The sequence below is a fragment of the Mesoplodon densirostris genome, chromosome 5 (genome assembly GCF_025265405.1).
Source record: "Mesoplodon densirostris isolate mMesDen1 chromosome 5, mMesDen1 primary haplotype, whole genome shotgun sequence".
Lineage (NCBI taxonomy): Eukaryota > Metazoa > Chordata > Mammalia > Artiodactyla > Ziphiidae > Mesoplodon > Mesoplodon densirostris.
In genome coordinates this window covers 68,927,691-68,949,637 of record NC_082665.1, presented here as the reverse complement: position 1 = coordinate 68,949,637, position 21,947 = coordinate 68,927,691, and the positions used below count along the sequence as shown (strand labels likewise).

The 21,947-nt window shown below is 36.6% G+C and overlaps 1 protein-coding gene across 1 annotated transcript in view; it reads left to right on the top strand.

Annotated features, from left to right (window-relative positions):
• Positions 1–21,947, top strand: part of KPNA1 (karyopherin subunit alpha 1) — a 53,396-nt gene that overhangs the window by 16,421 nt on the left and 15,028 nt on the right. The window contains exons 3-10 of the mRNA XM_060099007.1: positions 3,973–4,080; positions 7,036–7,135; positions 9,188–9,282; positions 15,974–16,105; positions 16,893–16,981; positions 17,331–17,430; positions 17,989–18,152; positions 19,916–19,994. Coding sequence (XP_059954990.1) covers positions 3,973–4,080; positions 7,036–7,135; positions 9,188–9,282; positions 15,974–16,105; positions 16,893–16,981; positions 17,331–17,430; positions 17,989–18,152; positions 19,916–19,994 — 867 coding nt within the window. The remainder of the gene's footprint in view (positions 1–3,972; positions 4,081–7,035; positions 7,136–9,187; positions 9,283–15,973; positions 16,106–16,892; positions 16,982–17,330; positions 17,431–17,988; positions 18,153–19,915; positions 19,995–21,947) is intronic.

The window sequence follows — 21,947 nt, the reverse complement described above, 5'->3', positions numbered from 1 at the left end:
AATGGATTTTAGTATATTCGCAGAGTTGTACAACCATTATCACAATCAATTTGTGAACATTTTCATCCCTGCCTGTTATCAGTCACTCTCCATTTCCCATCTCTCCCTACCTCCCCCCAGTCTACTTTCTGTCTGAGTAGATTTGCCTGTTCTGGACATTTCATATAAATAGAATCATACAATATATGGTCTTTTGTGATTGGCTTCTTTCACATAGCACAGTGTTGTCAAGGTTCATTCATGTTGTAACGTGTGTCAGTACTTCATTCAATATTATTACCAAGTAATGTTCCATTGTGTGGATATACCACTTTTTGTTTATTCGTTCAATTGATGGACATTTGGGTTGTTTTCACTTTTTGACTGTTGTGAATAATGCTGCTATGAACATTCGTGCACAAGTTTTGTGTGGACATATGTTTTCATTTCTTTTGGGCATATACCCCCAAAATATATATTAGGAGTGGAGTTTCTGGGCTATATGATAACTCTGTGTGTAATATTTTGAGTAACTGCCGAATTGTTTTCTAGAAAGCCACCGTTTTACAGTCCCACTAGCCATGAATGATGGTTCCAGTTTCTCCACATCCATGCCAACACTTGTTATTGTCTTTTTGAATGTAACCATCCTCATGTTAAGTGGTCGACTATCTTTTAAAAACATTTTTTTAATGAGAAAAGTTTTTAAAAGATTTCACTACCATTTATGTATGTATGTATGTATATACGTATGTATGTATGTATGGCTGCGTTGGGTCTTCGTTGCCGCGCATGGCCTTTCTCTAGTTGCGGCCAACGGGGACTGCTCTTCATTGCCATGTGCAGGCTTCTCACTGCGGTGGCTTCTCTTGTTGAGAAGCACAGGCTCTAGGTGCGCAGGCTCAGTAGTTGTGGCTCGTGGGCTCTAGAGTGCAGGCTCAGTAGTTGTGGCGCATGGGCTTAGTTGCTCCACGGTATGTGGGATCTTCCCGGACCAGGGCTCGAACCCGTGTCCCCTGCGTTGACGGGTGGATTCTTAACCACTGTGCCACCAGGGAAGTCCAATTTCGCTACCTTTTAATGATTTCTGGTGTTTGTCATTCCTTTTTTTTTTCTTTCTTTTAAACTTTATTTTTTGGCTGTGCCTTGCGGCTTTTGGGATCTTAGTTCCCCAACCAGGGATTGAACCCATGCCCTCAGCAGTGAAAACACAGAGTCCCAACCGCTGGTCTGCCAGGGAATTCCTGTGTGTTTGTCATTCTTTTTTTAGATCTTTATTTCATCTGGTATCATTTTCCTTATGTCTGAAGAACATCCTTTAACATTTCCTCACAGAGCTGGTCTGTTGGTGATGAATTCTTTCAGCTTTTGCATTACTGAAAAAAGTATTTTACCTCCATTTTTAACAGTTTCTCTCCCCTTTTTTTTTGATTTCTTTTTTTATAATTGTACTATGGTTGATTTACAATATTATATTAGTTTCAGGTGTACAACATAGTGATTCAATGTTTTTATAGATTATACTCCATTTAAAGTTATTATAAAATGATGGCTATGTTTCCCTGTACTGTACAATATATCCTTGTTGCTTATTTATTTATACATACTATTGATAGTTTGTGTCTCTTAATCCCATACCCCTATCTCGTCCCTCTCCCCTTCCATCTGCCTATTGATAAACACTAGTTTGTTCTCTATATCTGTGAGTCTGTTTCTCCTTTGTTATCTACATTTGTTTGTTTTATGTTTTAGATTTCACATGTAAGTGATAACACAGAGTATCTGTTGTTGTCTTTTTCTGTCTGACTTATTTCACTAAGCATAGTACTCTCTAGGTCCATCCACATTGTTGCAAATGGCAGAATTTCATTCTTTTTTCGTTTTTTGAGGAACTTCTGTAGTGGCTATCCCAGCGGTCGCTTGCGATGCTTTAACTGTGTTTGATCCACACTCTCTGGTTTGCTTTGTTTCCAGCAGCAAGTCTGCTGTCAGTCTTACCTTTTGTTTCCCTGCATGCATGTAAGATGTCTCTTTCCCTTTGGCTGCTTTATCTTTTATCTTTTTATCCCTGATTTTAAACATTGATATAATGGCCTATCATGTTTTCTTCATATTTCTTCCTGGAGTTCTCTGAGATTTTGGATTTGTGGTTTGTATTTTTCACAGATTTGGAAAAGTTTTGACCATTAATTTTCCAAATATATTTCCCTACCCCCATCCTTGGGGCTCCAATGCATGTGTGTAGTAGGCCACTTGATGTCCCACAGCTGACTTATGTTTTGTACATATTTTCTCAGCCTTTTGTCCATCCCTTTTATTTTGTGATGTCCTTAAATTCACTAATCTTTTCTTCTACAATATCTAATCTGACCTTAATCATCTCCAGCATACTTTTCATTTGAAAAATTGTATTTTTTATATCTAGGTGTTTGATTTGCCTTTTTTTTTTCATGTGTTCCTGTCTCTCCTTCTCATGGTTATACTTTCTTCTACTTTTGAATACATGGAATATATTTATAACAACTATTTTAATTCCTTGTCCAATTCTTCCATTTTTTCCATTTATAGGTGATTTTGATTGATATGATTGCTTTTTCTTTTCCTTGTGGGTGGTCTTTTCGTACTTCTTTTGCATGCTTATTAGTTATTGATTGAATGCTGAGCATTGTGAATTTTACCTCCTTTGTGGGAGTTTTTTGTATTCTTTTAATATGTGTAATTCTGAATTTATCATTGGATGTAGTTAAGTTACTTGAAACCAGTTTGCTTTTATGTTTCATTGGGCTGGACCAGAACAGTCTTTAATCTGGGACTAGTTTATCTCACTACTGAGTCAATACCCTTCTGAGTATTCTCCTTAGTGCCCCATATATTGGGAGGTCTTTTCTATTAACAGCTAGGTGAAACATGAATGATTGCTTGACCTGTGTGACCTTCAAAATTGTTCTGCATGCTCCTTGAAGGTGGTTTCTTTTCCACCTTTGAACCTTTTTCATCACACACCTGCGCTTGTGAGTACTAAGCCAGTAAAGACTTAAGGGGAACCTTTCACAGATTTTTGGAGTTCTGTGTTGATCACTTGTCTTCAGTACTCTGCCTTGTAGATTCTAGGTGTCTTGGCCTCATCAGTTCTGAATGCTGTCTCCTCACTTGAGGGGGCCTCTAGACCCTGTTTAGGTTCACCCTACCTGTGCTGCAGGCTAGAAACTCCATCCAGGCAACCTGAGGCAATTGTAGGACTAACCTTGTTTCTTTTCTTCTGAAGGATCACTGCCTCTGTTGTCTGTTGTCCGATGTCTGAAACCTATTATTTTAGGGATTTTGTCTGCTTTTTTTAGTCATATAGGGTGAGAGGATAAGTTATTATTACTCTGTCATGGCTTAATGAATAAGTGTACTTACTGCCTAGGATGTAGCGGAAGGCATCTTAGTGAGTTGCCATTAGCGAGAACTATTCTCCTTTGCCTGCACAAGTTAATGGGTGCTTTAAAAGTAGTGTTCAAGCAGAGGTCATTTGTCATCATTTGTTGCTGGACAGGTTGGGAAGGTCAGGAAGCCTTGATGGGTTATGAGAGAGGTATTAAGTCATTCTAACAATATTTTTATCCTATTTCCCCTGATGTATTGGTAAGACTGTCCTATCACCTACTTCAATAGTGAAGAGGGAAATGACCAAGCATGCCCCAGCTCCTTTTTCAACCTTATGTGTTTTTTTAATATGTCATGTAGTGTCAGGCCTCTCTTAGTAAGTTTTACCTCATCAAGGGTTGGTGATAGTATGTTGTGATACTTAATTGCATTAGATCATAAGACTGGAGAATTCTGAAATAGTTCCTCATCAGGAAAGGTTGAAGGTGGCACAAATGTTAGAATTTTAAAAATGATTTTCAAAAAGCTCCATCCTTACTGCCTTTTAAAAGTGGGGTACCTAGTGTTTGGATGTTGAACTACCTTGTGTTAGAATTATTTTAGTAACAGACTTTTATTTTTCAGTTATTCAAGCGAAGAAATGTTGCTACAGCAGAAGAAGAAACAGAAGAAGAAGTTATGTCAGATGGAGGCTTCCATGAGGCTCAGATTAATAACATGGAGATGGCACCAGTAAGTGGGATAATGAAAGAACCTCTTTTTACTCTTTTTCTGATGAAGATATGAGGTTAGATCTTTTTTGGAGTTTAATAAAAAAAAGGTTAGGGGAGTTCCCTGGTGGCCTAGTGATGAGGATTCTGGGCTTTTACTGCAGTGGCCCATGTTCAATCCCTGGTTGGGGAACTGAGAGCCTGCAAGTTGTGTGTTGCAGCCAAACCAAAAAAAGGTTAGATGGCTACAAAAAGTACTTGACATTTCATTTTTAAAAGGAAACTATATCTGTAAACTCATGGTTCATAAAATGTTTATTATATTTTGAATAACATGCAGTTAAACAGAATTAACTAATTGTGAGATCAATTCAGCTATTAAAACTTAAAAGGATAATTATAAAATTATTCCTTAAAAGTTGATAATAACCGATACTTTAAAGGAAATCCCAATTTGTTACTCATTCCAAGTACAAAATTGGACATATTCATATGATTTTAAAAATTGATTCCACATCACAACTATTGGAATTTTCTATTGTAACCCATTTTGTAACTTTCTTGAGGTTGCATAAACAGATAAAAATTATGCTTTATTTATTTGGATCACACCTGTCTAGATTTCCAGTTTATTTTGATCAATTGTATATGTTTTAATAGATCATATATATACATGGTTTTCAAAAAAAGAAAAATCTTCTCCTTCTGCCTTAGTCACCCAATTTCTTTCCCCACTGGCAACCACTGTTAGTAGATTCTTATTATTCCTTTTGAGAAAAACCCCTCTCTTTTTTTTTGGCAAATAGTAGCATATTCACAGTATTTTATAGATTTTTTTCTCTTTTTTTACTTCATAGATATCCAGTTTTTATGGACCAGCTTTCTTTTGGAATTAGAGCAGTTTAAATTGCTTTGGAATCTATGTAGACGTTATTGCCAACACTATTATTTTGTGGTGAACTCTTCTAGGCTCTTCAGGAAGTTGAAGAGTTCTCTCTTTTTTTTTAAAGTGGACGTTAAATGATTATGAAGTATTTTGTGGACTGTATTAGTCAGGGTTCTACAGAGGAAACAGAACCAATTTAGGGGTGGGGGAGAGGAAGAGAGAGAGAGATTGATCCACCGATTGTTTGATTTTAAGGAATTGGCTCATGCAATTGTTGGAGCTGTTAAGTCTGAAATCTGTAGGGTAAGCCAGTAGGTTGGAAATTGAGGTAAGAGTTGATATTATAGGGTTTTTTTTTTTTTTTGCCACGCTGGGTCTTCGTTGTGGCACTCAGGTTCTTCTTGGCTGTAGCGTGCGGGCTTAGTTGCCCCACAGGATTTGGGATCTTAGTTCCCTGATCAGGGATTGAATCTGCATTCCCTGCATTGGAAGGCGGATTCTTAACCATTGGACCATCAGGGAAGTCCCGATATTGTAGTTTTGAGGCTGATTTCCTTCTTCAAGAAACTTCAGTCTTTGCTCTTCAACTGATTGAATGAGGCCTACCCACATTTTGGAGGATAATGTGCTTCACTCAGGTGTACTGATTTAAATGTTAATCACACCTAAAATACTTTCACAGTGACATCTAGATTGGTGTTTGTCCAAACAACTGGGTACCATAACCTAACCAAGTTGACACATAAAATTAACTGTCCCAGTCTACAGTCCCAGGATGTCATTGTGGCATCCATACCCAACTTCTTAAACCATACTGAGTCTCAGATAAAGACAATGACAAGGTCATACCTCCTTGTAACATGATATAGCTATCCTGCATGCAGCTGAAAATGCACTAACCTTTTCCCCAGTAGGGGAAAAGTCCTTGGGTGATATTTACTTCTCTCTTGGATATCCTGTAACTTAAATACTCTGATGTGAAGTTAACAATATTTAAATACTATGAATGTAAAGTCAATACATCTTATGTTATATGATAAGGGGATAAGAGAGGGAAGAAAACAAAGATATATGTGGAAACATAATCATAGCAAAATCATACAGGTACTTTTGTTTATTCAGGAATCAGACTTATAAGTTTCAAAGTAGTTACTTTTCTGACTTGTAAGAGCAGAATGCTTCGTTCTCCCCATGGGTTGTTCTTAAGTGTTAGGTATTGCTTACCAACCATGTTGCATGTACAACTCAGTGCAGCTTTCTTCACAGTTTATCTTGTTGACTGTTACCCTTCATGAAATGATAAGAACTTTATTTCATTGTGACAAATGATCCTGAGAAGAAAGTTTAACCACTAATGCTGAGGATGGCTTGTAGTGGGAAATGGGAAAGCGCTAGTAAAGCAAGAAACTAGTGGGAAACTGAAAAGTTTTAATAAAGCAAGAAAATAGAAATTTTAAATAAACTTAAGAGTCAGCTGTTGAATTTGACAGTGGCTAGAATCTGTGATTTATATAAGACTACTCTATACTCATTCAGTAAATATTTTTTGAGCATCTATAGTATGCCACCCATCAGGGATATAGTGGTAAGATAGGGTGTTTGGCTTTCATGGAGGTTACAGTACACTGGGGGAACTTAAGCAATAAACAGATAACTAAGAAGAATAACTGATAACTGAAAAGGCCTGGGTATAGGATTAAAATAAGAGTGATGTGATCACAGAGATCGAGTAGCTGTTTTAGATTTGAAGGTCGGGAAAAGCTTTCTTTTATAATTTAACATTTAATCTGAATGACAAGGAACAGCCAGCCATGTGATGAGCAGGAGAGGAAGAATAATAAACGCCTTGTCTTAGTGTTTACTAACATTACTTTCTCACGGTTGTGAGCTTTCTAATGACAGACAAAGAGTTTTGGCTTCATCACATTATTAATCATCTCATACATTTATATATGCAAAGATTATCCTACCGTTGTGTAACTCTTGTAGACATAATTAACTCAGTAACTTGGCCACAATTTGTACTATCTTTGTTTTCCTTTGAACTTAAGTTAAAATTTTATTATATTTCTTTTTTGTTTGTGATTCCAGGGTGGTGTTATTACTTCTGACATGATTGAAATGATATTTTCCAATAGCCCAGAACAACAGCTTTCAGCAACGCAGAAATTCAGAAAACTGCTTTCAAAAGGTGAGTTCTGAATATGTTAAGTATATTTTTAATTTATTTACAAAGTATTACTTTCCATAATCTATTTTTCACACTACAGATAACTTGCTTTGGAGTATCTCTATCAACAGAATAAAAGGACACATACAGACATATGTATATTATGAGCCATGGCTAATATTTGAATTTCCTTTTTTATTTGTGTGATCTTACCAGGACCAGAAGGCAGCATTATTTTCATTTCTGAGGTATCTTATAAAAGATCTTAAAGTGATAAGAACAGAGCAATATTTCATGTTAATTCAAATTGAGAAAATCCACTCTTTTTTAAGAAAAACTTAAAATATTACTTGGAAGAGTAGTGATTGTTGATTCTAATGTTAGCAGTGTATCGCTGAAATTTAAGTATGGATTTATTGGTGGACAGGATAACTACCTTTTTGGTGTGTGTGTGTGTGTATAATTAGGGTAGAATGGGATATGATACTTCTTGTTATCTGGGCAAGTGAGAACTCTGGAACTCTGAGCCATATTAAAATGTTGATAGTATATCAGCATTAAAACAGTTGACCACCCCCTCCCCCCCATAGTAAGTTACGGTTGTTTGGAGTCATTAGTGATAAATTAATATATCCCTTGAGGTTAACTGGAAAGAAAACCTACCACCAGAGCAAAAAATAATTGCTTTTTGGATGACAACCTGTTAAAAATAGCTGAAGGCCATTATCATATTACCTTCCCCACCCTTCTAAAAATGTCTTATCTCTTTTCAGCATGCTGAGATGGGTTTCTCAGATAATGTGGTTTTCCAAGGCCTTTCAACACTGTGCTACTTGCCTGCATGTATTCTAGTTTGCCAGCCATTCCTCTTAAAATGTGATAATTAGAATACAGTACTCTAGATGCATTCTTATTACTCTAAGGTGTGGTGGGAGATTGCCTTCCTTGTCCTGAAACTATACATTCCAATAATGTACTCCAGGCTAGCATCATTTATTTTGGTTTATTTTGGTAGTCATGGCATAGTAATGTTTCATTGCATTTTCAGCGGTCTATACTCCCTAGTAGTTTTCTTTTTGGACTCTTTTTAGGTTTCGTCTGTGAAGTCGTGGATTTTTAAAAATTGCTTTAAAAAAATCTAAAAGCTGAATTTTGCTTTATCCCTGTTTTATTGCCATCTTTGGCTTATTGTTACTCTTTGTATGTGTTGTTTCTGTAATCTAGCATGTTAACTACGTCATTTTTATTGTCATCATCAAATTTATTTGTTGTGTTTATATGAATGGTTGATAAAAATGTTGAACCAGGCAAAGAACATGTCATTAGAGCTTGCTGCAAATTAACATCGAACCATTAGTCATCTCTTCCCAGTACAGGCCATTGACTTAGCGAAGAGTCCCTAGTAGTACTGTAATCCAGCTGCCATTTTTCTTGCGTAGCTACATGAATGTCATCAAAAACTTTGTCACATGTCTTGCTGAAATTACAATGCTAATTGTTTAGGACATTTCTTATCTATTTGCCCAACAAGATTCTATTGAATGACTTTATTTATAAGATACTCTATTGTCATAAATGAAAATGAGATTAATTTAGCAAGTCATTCTTAGTGAATTTCTGCTGACTCCTACTTATCACTACAGCAGTAAAATTAGATCCTGCAAGCACAGAATCTCATCCAGTTTCTTCGGACAATTTATGTTAAATAAAAAAGAGAGACTTAAAACCCATACACAGAAAAAGGGTTAGAAGGAAGTATACCAAAATAATAACAGTGGTTGTCTTTTGATGTTTTTTCCCATACTTTCTAAGTTTTCTAAAATAGTAGAGGCAGTAATTTTAATTTTTAAGAATTCTGCCCATCATATTTCCATGTTAAGGCTTCCCTTATTATGAAATCTTTTAAGCTACCCTAGTCTCAAAGTGACTGAACTCAGTTTTACATTTACAACATGAAAGAGATGCTAAAAATGGAGGGAGGGATATTATGAAGTAAGTTTGAGCTTTATAAAGTCCTTGCCTTGAAATCAAAGGATTATTTTTCTTTTTTCCTTTTATTTTTATGGGAGACAGAACCTAATCCTCCTATTGATGAAGTCATCAGCACACCAGGAGTAGTGGCCAGGTTTGTGGAGTTCCTCAAACGAAAAGAGAATTGTACATTGCAGGTGCGGACCATTTTCATTTCTTGCCTCATATCTTAATTCCCTTTACAAAGTTGCATTTTGTATACAGATTTGTTACGTATTTTAATCTGCATGAAGGGTTAATTTTTTGATACTGATGTTCCTGACAACCACATTGCAAGCTGCTTTGATAGCTTTGTTAACATCCAGGCCCTTGGTTTTACTCTTTAAAATTCTTGTTACTTTTTATTTTATGATGACTGTGGATCATACTTACCTGGGAGGGAATTGTTTGCAGTAGAGGAGCCATTTTAAGGACCTAAGTGTGGACTATGTAAAATTTGGTTCTGAAGGATTTTTAGATTGTATTTGTTGGGTTTCTCAGGGCTGTGTAACATGGGCTAGATCAGAGACTCACTGATCCCCAAACCTGGTACTAATTAATCCTTCCCCTCCACCCCCAGCCCCACCCCAAAAGAGCTGACAAGGATGTAACCTTGTTGGGAATGTGTGTGCTTTCTCCTATGTTAATTTACTGTATTAGTACTGTTGTATAGGGGTTCCAAGAGAAAATTCTACAGCTTCTGGATTAGATAATTTTTACAGTAAAAAGAACCAACTATCAACTGACTCTCATCTTGGGAGTTATCTAGAAATTTAAAAATACTGTATTGTTCCTGAATAAAGTTGGAGCTTAAAGTAAGTAATTCAGTAGCTAGACTTCCTTGGAGTAACCAACTGAATCAATTTCTGAGTTATTCTTTAACAAATACCTGTGATTCCTAAATTCTCACTTGTAGGATCTAATCTGAGTGGCTCAGGCCCTTTAGAAAGATTCTGCAACTATAAAGATTGGTTAAGTCCTACATAGATTACAAAATGGGGTTATTTTTCCAAGTAAATATTTGCTAATAACAAGTTAATCATAAAGATAACTTTCACCCCCATGTTTACCTTTGCCTTACTCTAAGGGTGTAATAAGGACTGGGGCATCTTTATAAGTATAGGTAACAGCTCCTCTCCCCAGGTTCCTTACTGTCCAGAGCATTATTGATAATTCATAAGACTTGATGCTTTGTCTTGATATTTTCTCTCCTCTCCTCCCATCCCATCCTTCTCTCTCTTTTACTCTCTTTGTTGCGGTGATGAGTTCCTTCCAGAGGAAAAACAGGAAGTCCAGACAAGGTAGAGTACTTCAGTGTCCCATCAGTTTTTCTTCTCCAGTTTCACATTTACTAATCCCCAAGTTCATTTGAATTAAGATTCTTTTTTGTTGGCTGCTTCCTGGATTGTAATTCTGGTCCCCATCTAAGGCCAGGATCACCAGACACCTGGAAAATAATCAGGTTCACCTAGAGAGCAAAGAAAGAGGACTTTTCTCAGAAAAAAAGGAAATCCAGACAACCAATACTGCAGAGAACAGAGCCTGAGCCCCTTAAGCAACCTGTCAAGAGAACCAGAGGGACCAAATGAAGAGCCTTACTGCAGTTTATCATTTGAAAAGCTTTGTAGGAAGAGGGAGGTAGGGAAAATTATCATTTTGTTCATGCGGAAGTATGTTTCTATCCTGTCTCTGACAATGAGAGTAATTCAGAGATGTTAAATTTACTCCTGGACTTAGCAGTTATTAGTAGGTGGTTGCAGAGGTCCAGTTCCTTAATGTGTTAAAGGAAGATGGTATAACTTTCTAGTCCTAAAATGAAAAATATCAGAGAATTTGGTCTTTCCCCATCCCCACCTTCTCCAGTATTCCCTAAAGAGCACAGTATATTCTCTCAGACAGTGCCCTCTCCTGGCTAACACTTGTAAATTCTACATCATTTTTGATTTTGTAATCCTAGAGTTTGTATCTTAACACATCTGAAGATGAAAGCCTTCAGAAATCTCTAATTTGCTTCTATCAGAATTCTCAGATTCCACCCTTGTGCAGCCTAACTACTAATTAGGCTGAAAGATTGAGAAATGATTCCTCTGGAAGTGATCACCTCATGATTTTCACTTTAGCGATCCAAAGACTCTAGAGATAACGAACTTGTTTATTATATAAAGGTCATCATCCCCAGCTTTTCTTCTGTGTGTATTTAAGCACAATACGGTGTTCTTTCTCCAGTGTGACTAATGGGTAACCTTGACTACCCCAGAAGCAGGAGGAGCAAATATATTGATGGAGACCTTAGAGCCAGGAGACTTCATTGTTAAATAATTAGACATGCTCCGGGAAGATCGGAGGGTATTCCTTCCTCTGTCTTCTTGGAGAGCGCTAGGATGTGAGTTATCCATGATATTCCTACCTGCTTATTAGAAATTTGAATAGTGTGTCTTTGGAATGGGGTGTTTGCCATTTCTCTTCTAGAAAGAGTAATAATATGTAGTCATGATAGATAAACTCAATAATAAATCACTGGACAAACTTAATCCCTTCATTCCATACATAAAGAACTGTGAATCCTAGTGAAGGGTTTCTTCACTTTCTTTCTGGCTTTCCTTATCAGTGAGATACTGCAAACCAGGGAGATAAAAATGCCTGCTTTTGGCAGTGCTACCTAGATACTCACTTGCCCTCAAATGAGATGAATATGGGTGGAATCTAGGACTTTGGAAGCCGACTCTGCCATTTAACTAACAGCATTCTCAAACACAGTGACATGTAGGCCTCAGCCATACATGAGAACCTTGACATGAGATTGGTCTGCCTTATGGTATATTCCCTGGGCCCACTTGGTTTGTTTTTTTGAGTCCAGGTCCCACATCTTTGTACTGTCCTTTGCAGTGCCGAGATGGTGTATTCCCAAACCTTCTTATAGAAGCTTATAAAAATAGCTAGAAATAAGTAAATTGCCTCCTAGTTCCAGTCATTAAACAGATACTCCTCTTAAAGTTTTAAATTTGAATTAAATTGGTTTAGTTTTCCCATTTCTACCTTTCTTGTCCACACTAAAAGCTTAATGTGGTAAACTGCAGTTAAGCCTTCATCTTCCTATGTTTTTTCCCCATCTTCATTGATCCCTCTACCTATCTTAAAAGGTTGCTCAGATGACTCAGGCACTGTTCTCTGCAGAGTTTGATATCTGGATTTATTTTTCTGATGTGAGCCTCTCTTTTCACTTGCTCTCCAGGTGAGCCTGGCATTTGCTAGGAACCAGAGTGGAACCGGCAAAGTGGCCAGCAACAGAGTCCTGATCCAAATGGAGAAAGGGAACCAGGCGTACTTCAACCTGGAGTGGGAAACTTGATAGGAGGTCAGAAGTACTTCAGTTTTGGATTCTCATTTTCCTTATTTTAAGGAACTGAGCACCAGAAGGTAGAGATTGAGAAAGGAAAGAGGGAACATACCAAAATCTTCAGCGTGCCCTTCAGATTTCAGTTGTAGCCTTATTTAGAAAGTTCTGGACAGTGAAAAATAATAGTGGAATTACAATTGTAAGCAATCACAGCTGCATGACAGGTTGTTTCCTTGCATGATGCCATTCTTGGAACACTAAGAATATAGTAGTTTAAAACAACAAAGAGGAGTAAAGATTATAATAATTTTGGGTACTACTTCAGGTGATACCATTTCTTAAGTTTTTTTCATTTCATCATGTTGCTGAGTTTTTCTTGAGTTGCATGGTTACTTAAATTACCTTTTCTGGCCATTTCTATTATAACTTTATGCAATTGTTTTTGATATCAACTCTGGACATTCCCATTTCACAACTCTCTTTCATGTTAAAATCTAGTCTGGGACCTGAGATGGAAATGTTCACCCCACTCAAAAAAATAAAGACTGCAATACCCAGTGAAAGAGAAACTACATCATTCAAAGTACAACCAGTTTTTTAAAAACATACTTACATATTAAACACATTTGAAAGTTGCTTCTTCCAACACTTTAATAGGGGTCTATACTCATGAGGAATTCTCAGTCTCTCTTTTTCTCTGCCTCTCTCTCTCTCTGCCTCTCTCTCTGTTTCTGTCTCTCACTCTCTCTCCTCCTGCCTCCTTCTCATGTCACACATATACACATGGGTATAGAAAATTGCACAAATAGAGCTTGATAAGTTTTTACAAGGTAAACATCACAGTAATCAGTGCTGTGTGTGTGTTTGTGTGTGTGTGTGTATGTGTTTTAATGCCTCATTAATCCATGAATATGATTTGAGTTTTCACTGGCCCTCTGGTTATAGTTATTCATCTACTTCTTTCCCCGGTAATGGCAAAACTACTTTCCGATTTCCATTCTTACCAAGATGAATCTTCTTTGCATTCAGAGGTTATAATTGTTATGTACTTCTTAGTGATAAACATAACTCTGGTACATTCTTCTTTTGTTGAGAAGTCCTAATCCAAGTTTCTTCCATTCATGTTCTGGCTATTATTTACTTATTCTCCATTCTCCTAATCATTGTCACTCTATTTTGTTTTGCTTCTCCATTTTATTCATTTCAGTGGCATCTGGAAATCTCTCTTTTTCTGGGAGACCTCTGGGGCTAAACCTCATCAGACAAACAGCAGTTTGACTTCTGTTAGCAATTATTATTCTAATTTCTTTTCATTGATAACTCTTTAACATATCCTTTATCTACTCAGTTTATTGTCACCATTTCTTTTGCATCAAAATCTCACTGCAAACCTTTTTCTCTTTGATATAGATAGCTATGTATGCTGATCTTATTCATTCTTCACAGGTTGCTTTTCCTCAAAGTTTTCATTTTTTTGACATGGTCTCAGATGCTGATGACTCTCTGTTGAACTTTGAGCCTTTCTTCTTGTAGGAAAGTTTGCTTTTGTACTCACTTCATATGTCTCTTTTACTAGTTCATTTTCCTAGTAAGCAAAAGAAGCTACATTTTAGGTGAACTGTGTTTTCCTTTTAGCATACCCTAAATAATCTGTCGTATCATTATTTGAAATTTCTTGCCCTAGATACCAAAACTGCAAGCAATTGGAAGACTCTTATCAGTGTTACAGGTGTGTTTCAGAGAGGAAACTATGGTTGGGGCCATAAGCCTACTAGATTAGGAGGCTGTAATCTAGCTCTCTTTGACTGGCATTACTCAAATGATTAGTGATCATTGGATCTTTTTCTGATAGTTTCCTCATTCATAAACTAGAAAAGCCAGGCTTCTCTGGGTTGTTGTAAGGAACACCTGAGAGTATGTGAATAATGCTTTGAAAATATAAAGTACTGTATAAATGTCAAGTTTCAATTCAGACAGATTGAAACGGGTTTGAACATTGGTTTGAGTAGTAATTTAATTAGAGGTGATAGGAGTTTTTATTTTGTGATACTCAGTGTTTAAAAGTCTCCTGAACTTCTCTTATAGCAAAGAGTTATCAGGCAAAAAAATGTTTAATTGTGGTGCTCCTAGTCTGGCCTCCCTGCTGCTGTAATATCAGTGTCCTAACTAGCTATCAGACCACTTTATTTCACTTCTGTATATCAAATTTTAGGTTTCTTTGAATATCCCTTCTTTAAGTGTCTTCTGCTATAAATTTACTATCATTCATGTAGCTTCGGACTGGGCTAATCAGGTTGTCTTCCCATTTCTTTCATTTTCCCGTACCCCAAGTGATTGATGATTTAGTTTTCCATATGACAACTGCCTTTCAATTGACCCAAAAGCTTAAAGGAGTCACAGCTCCATCTTTTGATGACTTTTTATTGATTTCTCATTCAAGGGGCATGTCACTGAATTTTTTTTACCCCCCATATGTGCTTCATTAAAGAATATTAAATAGAAGACAGAACAGGAGAAGGAAACAAAACTAAAGTTTAATTAAGAACTCTAAATAGAATTGTAATATAAGAGTTCATTCTTGGATTTTAAGAGGTCATTCTTGGATTACATCATATTAGGCTAAAGAGTCAAGTTACTGTAGAGATGTGTAGAATTAATAACGTGCTATATTTTTTGTGGGCCATAATTTCCTTCATACTGTTTACCAGTTTATCAACCTTTAAGAATGCTCTTTTTAAAAAAGTCTTACCTCTGTGCCTTGGTTTGGAGACTTCTCATTTATTGGAAGCTCTTATGCTCTGAAGTTGCCATTTCTGTTAGTTGTATGCCTGTTAACTCCTTTCGGACTACTTATTTCAATTGTCTTCTGCCTTTTTCACTCTACCTATATTTTACACATTTTACAGTTTTATTTTTTCCCCATTTCACTCTGCCCATTTTATAGAAATTATTTAATTTTATTTTTATTAGATAATAAACATGGTTTAAGGCCAAAAGGTACATAAAGGCTTTACTGTAAGTGCCTATCCTTCCCATACTTGTTTCCCATTCACCTCGAGCTCTCTATGTAAGTGACAAGTATTTACAGTTTATTGTGACTCCTTCAAGAGATATTCTGTGCAATAAGTAAATTAATGCATATATTCCTTCTTAACCCTTTTGGAAAATACAGTATGGTACCATATTAATGTACATTGTTTTTCTTTTTTATTTTTCCTCCATTTATGTCTTGGGAGATCATTCCATGTCAGTATATGAAGCACTCCGTCATTATTCTTACGGTCTCATGTCAGCTCTGCCTTGATCTGAAATTTTAGACACCCTGAGTATTCCTCTAGGCTAAGGTTATTTCTTCAGGAATAATTCATTTAAAATTAATATAGTATTTACCTGATAGATTATGTGTAAATAATGATCTCAGATTCTTTTCTTCATGCACAGAAAACCTATTGTTATAAGTAAACAAGCTATTAAATTCTAATAAGATAATGAAATTATTTTTATCTTTATAGTTTGAGTCAGCTTGGGTACTGACAAATATTGCTTCAGGAAATTCTCTTCAGACCCGGATTGTGATTCAGGCAGGAGCTGTGCCTATCTTCATAGAGTTGCTCAGCTCAGAGTTTGAAGATGTCCAGGAGCAGGTAAAAATTGAAACAAGTAAAGAGAAGCAGGTCAAAGAATACAATTTTTCCCCTCAGTCTTATATTGAGTCTCAGTTTTACCGCTTGGATATGACAATCCATGGTTCATCACATGAAATTTTAATTACTGCAAAGTTTGTCAAATTCATAAATATAAATCATTACTAAATGAATATGACTTTCTTCTACAGCTTTATTGAGGTATAATCAACCTACAGTAAACTGCATATGGTTAAAGTGTATAATATGATAAGTTTTGACATATGTATATACCCATGAAACTGTCATTACAGTCAAGATAATTAATATATCCATCATCCCCAAAGGTTGAGTAAAGTTTTCTGCATTTTGGTTGCTTCTTAAATTCTTGGCTCACTGTTTTCTTTTGTAAGCAAGCTTAAAATACATTTGTAATCAGCTGAGTAAGCCATTTTGATCTCTGCTATGTTCCAAGGGCTGTATGGAATGTTACTTAAGGGTAGGGCCCCCTAAGATTAAGAATATGTATAAGAACTGGTACCTCCTTTTAATAAGTTTACTCCCATGAGTATTCACATGTATACTTATATAATAGTATTGATCTTCTTCCACCAATCCCACAACTATTTCATTTGACTCCCTGTTGAGTGAACTTAGGGGTTTTAATAGTTAATGTCCATGTATAATATGTTGATTAACTACTGTATAATTTTATAAAGAGTTATTGTGATATGTTGGCATATTTTTTGAAAGAATTATGAGAAAACTAAAGTCTACAGCCTGTCATTAATGAATAATTCTTTCACAGGCAGTCTGGGCTCTTGGCAACATTGCTGGAGATAGTACCATGTGCAGGGACTATGTTTTAGACTGCAATATTCTTCCCCCTCTGCTGCAGTAAGTTTCTTTCTTTTTTTCTTTTTTTTTTTTGTGAGTAATAAAAATACAGGAAGTTCCTCAGAAAGCAATGCATCTTTGGAAATCATTTTGGATTTCTTAGTGTTACTTTTCATTACAGATGTTTTCTTACTAACTTGTTCAGATCATTTCCTTGGGCATCCTATCTTATTCAAGTGCCAAAATTTTGAATTCCTTGTGTTAGAATTAATTAAGCTTTATTGTTGTGGAGAAGAGCTGTTTGAAGACATCTGTTTATCAATAGCATTAAGTGGTTAAATATTTATATTATGCCATCAGAGAATTAATGCCCATTATATCATTTACCATTGCATCATTATGCTTATAGGTTATTTTCAAAGCAAAACCGCCTGACCATGACCCGGAATGCAGTATGGGCTTTGTCTAATCTCTGTAGAGGGAAAAGTCCCCCTCCAGAATTTGCAAAGGTAAGGATTATGCTTGTGGGAAATCGGCAGAAAAAGTACAGTTAAAAGAGTCTAAGAACCAATATTAATGTGAATAGAAAGAGAATAATTTGTTTCTAGAAAAATAGGTCTTTTTGATTTTTGTTTGAATTTGGAATAAATTTTCACTGCCTTTAAAAAGCTCTGAATTACTCTTAAAACATAGCATTTTTTGTTTGTAACAGAGTATCTAAAATGCAGAATTTCCTAGCTTTAACACTTAGGAAAATTCCTTTACCTCTCTGATCTACAAAGAGTGTTTTGACAAGGAATCTCACTCTGAGAATTGGTATATATTAAACTTTGCTCTTTGGAATTGTTTTCCTTGGGCTCTGACTACCTCATCAAAGTAAACTGCAAGGTTATTGACAGCATTCCCAAAGATGGAAATGTCACTTGGCCACTTACTGCTCCATCTCCAGAAGTACTAATCACACCAGAAGTCACCAGGTGTGTGCCTGGTTGCTTTCTGGAGTTTCCCCCCTCATTTCTTGCTTTTATTCTGTTGAATTTCATAATCATATCATCTTCCCTTTATAGGTTTCCCCCTGTCTGAATGTGCTTTCCTGGTTGCTGTTTGTCAGTGACACTGATGTACTGGCTGATGCCTGCTGGGCCCTCTCATATCTATCAGATGGACCTAATGATAAAATTCAAGCAGTCATTGATGCAGGAGTATGTAGGAGACTTGTGGAGCTGCTGATGTAAGATATCTTAAAGTGTGTCTGTTCTGTTGTCTCTCATATTAGTTTTCTAGTTGCTGATACTTAAATATTAATGCATTATACTGATTTATTGTGCATTAGGCTACTGTCTTTTGTTACTTTCTTATACTCATGTCAAATCTGTTTGATTGTTTTGAGGGTTATAAAGAACCTCTCACTCTTCTGCTGTAAGCAGCCCTTTAGCAGAAACATTTGGAAAACTTTGATCTGTGTAATTCTAGCTCATGATTAATGACCTGAGACCAACCACTGGATAGCAGAAGGCACACTGCCACTAAAAACAGTCATTTCTTCATCTTTTTGTCTCATTTAGAGCTTAACCTAGACTGGTGTCAGACCTTGAATTTTATTTTGCTATAACTCTTTGTGATGCCTTTCATTTACGAAGTGGAAGATTTACCGATGGCATAAATAATTTGAGACTGTATTAATCAAATTTTTAGAAAATAATATCAGAGAAAAAAATTAAGAGTGATAACATAATGGGGAAATAGTACAGTTACAAGCCATGTGAAATTTATTGGAGTAAGTACAAAGTAGATGCAAGGAAACATTGCCCCGAAGATGACATGTGGAATGAATTAGATAGTATAATATATACAGTATAAAACTCTGGGGTTGGGCTTCCCTGGTGGCGCAGTGGTTGAGAGTCCGCCTGCCGATGCAGGGGCCACGGGTTCGTGCCCCGGTCCGGGAAGATCCCACATGCCGCAGAGCGGCTGGGTCCATGAGCCATGGCCGCGGAGCCTGCGCGTCCGGAGCCTGTGCTCCGCAACGGGAGAGGCCACAACAGTGAGAGGCCCGTGTACCGCAAAAAAAAAACAAAACTAAAAACCCAAAAAAAACCTCTGGGGTTATAGACGGGGTACAGATCAGTGGCATAATGCTGTTGTGAATTAAAAGCAATATAATGCTGGAGGACTCAGAAGTACATCATTCAGAATCTGGGAGAGTCACCTTTTGTACTCTTTAGTCAGAAGTACATCATTCAGAATCTGGGAGAGTCACCTTTTGTACTCTTTAGTCTCTAGATTACTAAATATTTTAACCATTTCTTTTTAGTCATCGGATCTTAAATGTGGAGAAACTGGCATAGTTTTGAGAAGAGTGATCAATCTCATTAAAGGGGAGAGAAAATAAGATATTTAAGGAAAGTTAAAGGATATTAACTTACTTAGCCTGAAATCAAGACTTAATATCTGTCTTCAGATATATAAAAGATTTGTGGAGGGGTTTTTCAGACCATTAAGTCAGCTGAGGTTTAGTAGAAAGAGCCTACTATTTGAAGTATGAAGCCTGGCTTTCATTTTCAAGTTAGCTCAACTGTTGATATATTTTTATTCCTGTGAAAATTAAATGATTTGTAAAACTTAAAAGTGCTCTATAAATGTTACTATCTCTTTCCATTATCTCAGCAACCATAGAGACCAAGTATAGAGGAAATGAAACCTGCATTAATGAATGAGAGGGAAAACTTGGACTCCAGGTGATTGAATACCTGGGAAGGGTTATTAGAACAGATTTGTAGTTTTTATCCAAAAATACTAAACAAAAGGAAAGATAGCCTTTCTTGGGGACACCAAAAACATTTCCTCATCATGATAGGGTTCCTTTAATAACCACCATAGGTACCTTTCTGCTCCAAGAACCGATCACATATTAATTTCTTTTGGGTTTCAGCCGTAAGGAAAAGAGATTAAAGATAGAACTGTTGGATATAACACATCTTTTTATGATTGCAGGCATAATGATTATAAAGTGGTTTCTCCTGCTTTGCGAGCTGTGGGAAACATTGTCACAGGCGATGATATTCAGACACAGGTATGAATAAATGGTAACTATTTCTTTTTTCTTTCAGAATAGCAGATTGACCCCTCATGATTATGTTTCTGTTACAGTATTTAACTCCATGGGGAGAAATGATACTTTGTTTCATTAATGTTTGTTAAAAGTGTTGGTACTTTCAATACCTTCACTATCTCTGTCTTGACCTATTGCTTTGTGGCAATTTTGGGTTCCCCTATGGTGTGACTTATCCTGTTGGTTCTGTTTATTTCCCACTGCTTCTACTTGAAGGGGTTCTTGTGAACATCAGAAGCCTCTAGTAGCATCTTTCTGTCATCTTCCTCTTATCTTCCCTGATGGCTTCCTCCTTTTTGTACATGGTAAGTTTCCTATGTGAGAAGTATCTTCCCTGCTGGTTCTTAATGTCACCTTCTATTCCATTCAAATTTTATATCAAGATACATCACTCACAGTGGATTGTTCTAGCCATTTTTCTTCTTGATCGCTCAGATACATTGGCATCATCTTTAAAATTATCTTCCTAGGCTTCTGTGGTGTTGAAGTATTTTGGGTCTTCTGCCTCACTGTCCATTTATTTCTCCTTAGCAAGTTCCTTTACCTGTTCTTTTCTGTTTATGGGATTATCCCCTGGAGGGGATTAGTTTTAGCCTTAGCTCTTTCTTAGCCAGCTCTGACTTTCAGCAAGACACTTAATGTCTTCACTTTTCTAATCTCTAAAATTAGGAGACTGAATTTGTTCTCAGGTGTCTTCCAACTCTTAGTATTTAACTTTAAGTTTATTCTGTCCACAAGGGAACTCATTATTTTTCCTGGTGTATCTGGACCTCTGCTTATTTATGTTCTGGTCTCAGTGAATGGCCCCAACAGTTACCCAAGCCAAAAACCTGGACATTAGTTTGATTATTCCCTTTCTGCCACCTTTCTCATCAGTCACTAATGACTGCCATTTCTACTCGTTCCTTGCAGTGCTTAGTTCAGACATTTCTTGTACCATTCCCATATCACTAGAAGGATGCTTGTAAAATGCAAATTTGATCGTGTCATTCTCTTAAAATCTTTTTATGGCCCCCTGTTGTCCTTGGACAGTGTTTAAGATCCTTTAAAATCTGGAACCTGTATAATGAAATGCTGTGCAACAGAATGAAGAAGGTAGTAGGCATGTATATGGAAAGGTTTCTAGGTTCTGTTGTTTAAAAAGAAAAACAAGGGGCAGAATAGTATGTAGGATATATTACTATTTGTGTAAAAAACGGGCAGGGAGGAGAGGAGAAGAAAACAATGTATGTTTTTGATTGTATTTGCATAAAATTTCTCAGGAAGCATACACAGGAAGCTAATAACATTGGTTGTCTCTGTGGAGAACCAGGTAGCTGGGGTATAGGAATGGAAAGGAGGCTTTTAACTATATAGTCCTTTTTATTTTCTGAATTTTAAAACCATATTGGTATATTTGCTATTCAGAAAAAGTTTCTGTCTGCCCCCTCCCATGACATGCTCTGTGCTTTTGCCATGTTTGTTCCGCTGTATTAGCTATGACCACGCTCACTTCTGAGATTTAACACATGGCTTGCTTCCCTCTGCAGGGAACATACGCTTCCATCCCCATCCCTGTTCTGACCAGTCCCTCACACAAATCCTAACTCTGCCACTAATGCCTTTTCATTCTTCAAGTCTTGCTATTAACATTTTCTCCAAGAAGCTGACTCTTAAATTAGGTGCTCCTTGTTTTGTTTCATCCATCATAGCACTTACCACACTGTATTGTAACTGTCCACTAGATTGTAAGCTTGTAGATGTGGAACTGTGTCATTCTTGTTCATTTTTGTTGCTTCTACAATAGTCCCTGGCACAATGTATAGAGACTCAAAAAATATTTACTGAATAAATGAAGTTCTGAACCTATACATCTAGTTCCAGCCTCTCTCAAGTTCCAGTCCCATGTCTCCAGTACCTGTCTCGCCTTCTCGT